Below are 5,595 nucleotides of genomic sequence, written 5' to 3'. Positions count from 1 at the left end.
AAAACCCTCATTCTGATACTTCTCTATTTACTCTAGCAACTGCACCAAATTGCTTTACCTTTTGGTATATGTTGATGATATTATACTTACTAGAAACAATGTTGATCTTGTGTCTCAATTTGATACTCGTCTAGCTCAGCGGTTTTCTCTCAAAGATCTGGGCAATCTCTCATACTTTCTTGGTGTTAAAGTTGTTCCACATCCCAGTGGTATCCTTCTTTCCCAGTGTAGATATATTAAGGAACTACTTGCCCGCACACACATGGAACAAGCTAAACATGATCTTACTCCACTACCAACTAACTCCCTATCTTTTACATAGTCCTCTGGTTCGCCTCTCTCCGATCCTACTAAATACAGAACAGTAGTTGGCAGCCTCCAGTACTTATCTCTCACACGTCAAGATGTGCCCTTTGCTGTTAACAAAATATCTCAGTTCATGCATGCACCAACAGATGAACACTGGAATATTGTTAAACCCATCTTACGTTACCTCTGTGGCACCCTCAATGATGGTCTTCTTCTTCTCCAATGCTGACTGGGTAGGGAACAAAGATGATTACTCCTCCACAAGTGCCAAACTTGTTTATCTTGGAAATAATCTCATTTCCTAGAGCTCTGAGAAACAAAAGATTGTCGCTTGTTCTTCAACTGAAGCATAATATCAATATGTTGATGCTATTGTTGCTAAACTATGTTGGATTCGTTCCTTGTTGTCTGAACTTTGCATTCATCTGATCAACACATCTATTGTGATAATGTTGGCGCCACACAATTAAGCTCCAATCCAATTTTTCATTCCAGGATGAAACATGTGGCCATTGACTCTCATTTTTTACGTGAAAAAGTTCAAATTGGTAAACTTCGCGTGGCTCATGTTTCTTCAGCAGACCAACTTGCAGACCTTCTTACAAAGTCTTTACCTCATTCCCAATTCTAGAACTTGTATGACAAGATTGGCCTCTCTACTTGTGGCCTATCTTGAGGGGGCATATAAAATTCAAACTTCCTTGTATTTAGTAACAGACTCCTTACGTCTAGGTGTGAATTAGTTTCTCTAAAACCTATATGTACAGCTCCTTTTCATTAATGAATGTAGAGTATATCATAAGAAAGCTCCTGTATTACATTAACTTGACAGTTAAATGCATGTTCATAATCCTTCATTAAACAAATTTGCCCTCAAATAAACATAACTTCATATCTTTATACACATTGACTTGTAATTCATCTCATGCCAACCTAGTAATCTTGGTTCAACCATGGATTCAATGGTTTGTCCATATTTCATACTTAATTTATTTCATGGGTTTAAAAATCTCAAATAATACATATGAATCATACTCTAGTTCAATTATGGATTTGTTAATCCATCCAAAGATTAGTAATTTGACTAAAAAACAGTCAATATAACCGCAGCCAACTCCCTTTTGTTGGTGAAAACCCTTGATTATTAACCTGAATGTGATACCAAATTTAAACTAATAAAACCTTTCCATAACTGTGATTCTCGCTTTAAGCTCTTGACAAGATTATATATATATATATATATATATATATATATATATATATATATAGTTGAGTTAGCTAAAGCCATTAAGTTGATGGAAAACTGGAAAGCAAAAGCGAAACAGGTCCTTATGTACAAAGAAGAAAAAATAAGAAGCAACATGCCAGAGGTCACAAAAGAAAAGAAAAGAAACTCTATAAGCTCACTGATTAGTCCATTTATTTTAAAATTCTATTAACTAAAGTTACCATCTCACTAATGTAGAATTAACTTGAAAATTGTATTCCAACTTGTGCATGTATATAAAAAGATAATTACATAAGAGTTAAATCCCATCCACAATACTCTATCAAAATGCTAGACCAACAGACTAGTTCTATCCTTAAATTAAAATAATAATAAAAAAAAACAGAGAGCAATTGACTAGATTACAGGTCTCTTCTGTATTGCAGATAGAATAAAACAAATTTTAAATGTAAAAAAAAATAATAATAAATAAATAAATAAATAAAAAATTCAAGCCACAAGAAACCATCTGATATAGTTTAAATATTGAAACCTTTTAATTTGACCTTTTATCTAATCTAAATTTATAATTAAACCGAATGAAATTTATTCTTATATAATTTAATTGACTTAACAAGTCTCAATACATCCTAAACACCAGATAAAAAGTGTAGTTTAACTTTAAAAAACCTCAAAATGACTATATATATTTTTTAATGTTGTGACGATAATATGTTGGATTGACTTGGAATTTTAGGCTTAACTTACTAAATTTTCATCTCAAATTTGGCTTTTTATTTCTTCTATCTATTTTTACTTTACTATACGATAACAAAAATATGTTTTGAATACATAAATATTAAAAAAAAATGTAACAATTTTTCAGAAAAAAATTACAAATTAAATCTATAAATAAAAAGGAATCAAATCTACTTGAATATGATAGATGAAATGGGGAGCTTGTCTTCTGATTTAGTTAGAACTTTATCTCTTTTTCGTTCATAATATTTAGTTAAATCGTAGCCTTGAGTCATCATCCTCACAAATGGCTACAGTTGTTTTGTATATTTATTAACAATTTAAACGTGTTAAACTGTAATGGTCTATACAGAAACTGATCTCCAGCTTCTTTTATTAATTTTTCCGTAGACAAGAGTCCTAAGGATATTCTCGTGGATATTATTGTATAAAAATCCCTGCGATTAATATAAAAATAAGATTAAGAATACATATGGAAAAGTAAAGTGAGATTCAAAATATAATTTATATTATTCTTTAATAATATATAATGTTCGAACACTCATTGTATTAGAATTGCACGATTAATATCTATCCATCTATATAAAATCTCTTCCAGCAGTTGAGTGATTAAATAAAAATAATCGAAATTCTTTCACAAGGTTCCTTGTTCCCACGTCCACGGAACCTGCAACAAGCCTTGAAAGTTATGGCCCCTCTCTTATTTCCCAAAAAAATAGGGATGGTTTTCCCCTAAAAACTTAAAGGAACGTAAACATATGTTGTCGTATAAATGCCCAGTTCAAAAACCAGTGTGATTTTTGAAAAATGACAAGACTTGAGTGTACACAATATCCTTGGCATTTACTCCCATAATGAAGTCCATATGAGCGTAATTGTTGATGTATTGAATGGTGAGCTTGTCGACATCATGATGGGGCTTGAGAATGCCAAGTAAGAGGTTGACATCTCGAACATCAGACAGTGTATCTAGCGCTCCGTAGCTTAGGAAGAGAGGCAAGTTTTTGGGGATATTAGAAAGATTATAAGCAGGTGCTTTCGCCTCTCCGTAGCGAGCCGTATTAGCTTCGGAAGATCCATAGTCGTATTTTGCCACGACCTTCTCGCGAATGCCTGAAAAAAGTATTCACTTGAGCGAATTGAAGCGGCAACTGTACTTGGCAAAATTAATTCATTACATAAATAGTGTTCATGGCATGGTTTCATTTTTTGCATTTCCAAACCCTTGTGCCTGTGCATGTCTTGTTATATCATACCTATATATTTTAAATCGAATCCACTGAATATGGACAGATATACATGATGACAACAGCCAATGAATGTATGCCGATGATAATTAAAGAAAGTTTTGCAGGGTAGACACACTTACTCTGACCACAGTGCCGGATGTTCATCATTGATGTAGGTTGTGGCTCATTCCTTATAAACGGATGAAAAGTAGAGACATTGAGGCAGCAGTTGGGGCCTTTCAATTGGAAGAAATGAATTGAAGCATTTAGTTTATTATGATCGCGAAGGAGATGTATATGTGGTGAGGACTATGGAAACTCTTCCTCTTCTTTTTCAATAAAATGTAAATATGAAAGAAAGGTGCACCAGCAGCGCAGAGATTGTAATTTATACCAGTTAATGGAGCCAACAAGCCGTAGCAGTCGATGCCTGGAGCATCACATAGAGTTCTGGCGATGTTAAAAAATGGTAGCAGCTGTCTGTAAAGGATGGAAGATCAAGGAAATCAGTCGTTATTTAATCAGCAACCTGTTGGGAGCAGGGGGAGGGGGTGTTAATTTGTGATTGTATGAACTAGTTTTCAGCTCTTCTTTCTTACTCTTTAGGATCAAATGCAGAGTCACCAAATAAATCAGCAACCTGTTGGAAGCAGGGGGGTTAATCAGATAAGAGTCCTTGATTAAATGATTAATCATTCATAAAAAAATAAAAGTACAATAAAGAATATTTAACCATGCACTAATGAATAGAACCTAATTACATACAATGGCTTCTCTACAAACAACACCCAGTATTGATGTCACGGTATTCAGGTAAGCAACAGGGCTCAGCAAGGCTGCAGATTTGATCTTCTCCACCAGCAACCCTTCCGATAATGCTGCCATAGCTATCAAAGTACCCTGTAGAAATGGATTCTCTTGATATTATAATAGGTTCCAAAGGGATTATTGTTATTAAGATGTTGGAATAATATTCTTTTTTCATGGCAAGATATGAATCATACCTGGGAATGACCCACATAATGTATCTTCTGTCCTGTTTCATTGTACACATAATCAAAGACTGCTGGAAGATCGAATTTCGCCAGTTCATCCCATGACCAATTCCAATATCCCTGCGTGCGTTATTAGAACTAAGCAAACTACTATGGAAAAACAAATGTATATATGCATGCATGCATGCATTTAGAGAGAGAGAGAGAGAGAGAGAGAGAGTAGGAAACCTTTTGATTGACTTGAAGAGAGAGATGGCGATTGCTAAATCTAGTGCCTCTGGTGTTCGAAATCCAGACATCAAACCCTTGATCAGCTAAAATGGTGGGTAAATTTTGTTCCGGTTGATTCAGAAGCCATGTCACTCCATCCTGCATCATATAATTCAAATTAACCGTGCATGCCACAAGCATATAAAAGCAATAAATAGGCACTTACTACAAGCACCCCATGCTGTATGAGAACTGGCTGCCTCTTTGTATCACCATTGCCACCGACGCCGACACGACCGCCTGGTATTCTTTGCACGCTAAGTATATATCCATCTTCGGTTACCACCTGAAAGAACACGCCATGTTAGTCCACTTTCTTTTTTTGTGTTACAAGCTAGTTCTAACAAACTTGGCCAACACCGATTATGGTTTCAGCTCTCATCTTACTTCATGTTCCTGGCATTTGTACCCATGTATTGTCACCAAAGTAGCACATATACCATCTGCTGGGGGGTGATCTGATATGCCACTGGTTAAGGCCGAAGAGCCACGGCTCGAGCCATATACTTGGTGGGGCATAACCATCAAGCCTAGCACGCAAAAACTATAAATTGAAGCCAACCTAGACATGCTTTGGGGAGCCATAACTTCTATGCCCTCTTGATCGCTATATCTAGTTATAACTACTGTGTAAGAGCAAAGGAGGGCAAGAGCAAACAGCTGCAATTTATTGAATTTATACTAATTTATTGAAATTTATACCAATATTGAAATTTATAAGTTACAATACTAATTTATTGAAATTTATTTCATTTGAATTTGTAACTTTCATTCAAACTTACTACTAATTTAACACATTGAGAAATTAAGAATAAAATATTTGATT

General features: G+C 34.8%; 1 protein-coding gene across 1 annotated transcript; it reads right to left on the bottom strand.

The window, feature by feature from the left end:
• Positions 1–3,056: 3,056 nt before the first annotated feature.
• LOC118030955 (triacylglycerol lipase 2) lies at positions 3,057–5,354 on the bottom strand. The gene is made up of 9 exons (XM_035035221.2): positions 5,157–5,354; positions 4,936–5,055; positions 4,728–4,868; positions 4,509–4,619; positions 4,263–4,404; positions 4,104–4,146; positions 3,899–3,984; positions 3,645–3,740; positions 3,057–3,388 (listed from the first exon to the last, which is right to left on the bottom strand). Exons 1-9 carry the CDS (start codon positions 5,352–5,354, stop codon positions 3,057–3,059), a joined length of 1,269 nt encoding a protein of 422 aa, XP_034891112.1.
• Positions 5,355–5,595: the final 241 nt, after the last annotated feature.

Source organism: Populus alba, chromosome 17, assembly GCF_005239225.2.
Source record: "Populus alba chromosome 17, ASM523922v2, whole genome shotgun sequence".
Classification (NCBI taxonomy): domain Eukaryota; kingdom Viridiplantae; phylum Streptophyta; class Magnoliopsida; order Malpighiales; family Salicaceae; genus Populus; species Populus alba.
Note: the sequence above shows the minus strand (reverse complement) of the source record. Positions and strands in the feature narration are given on the sequence as shown.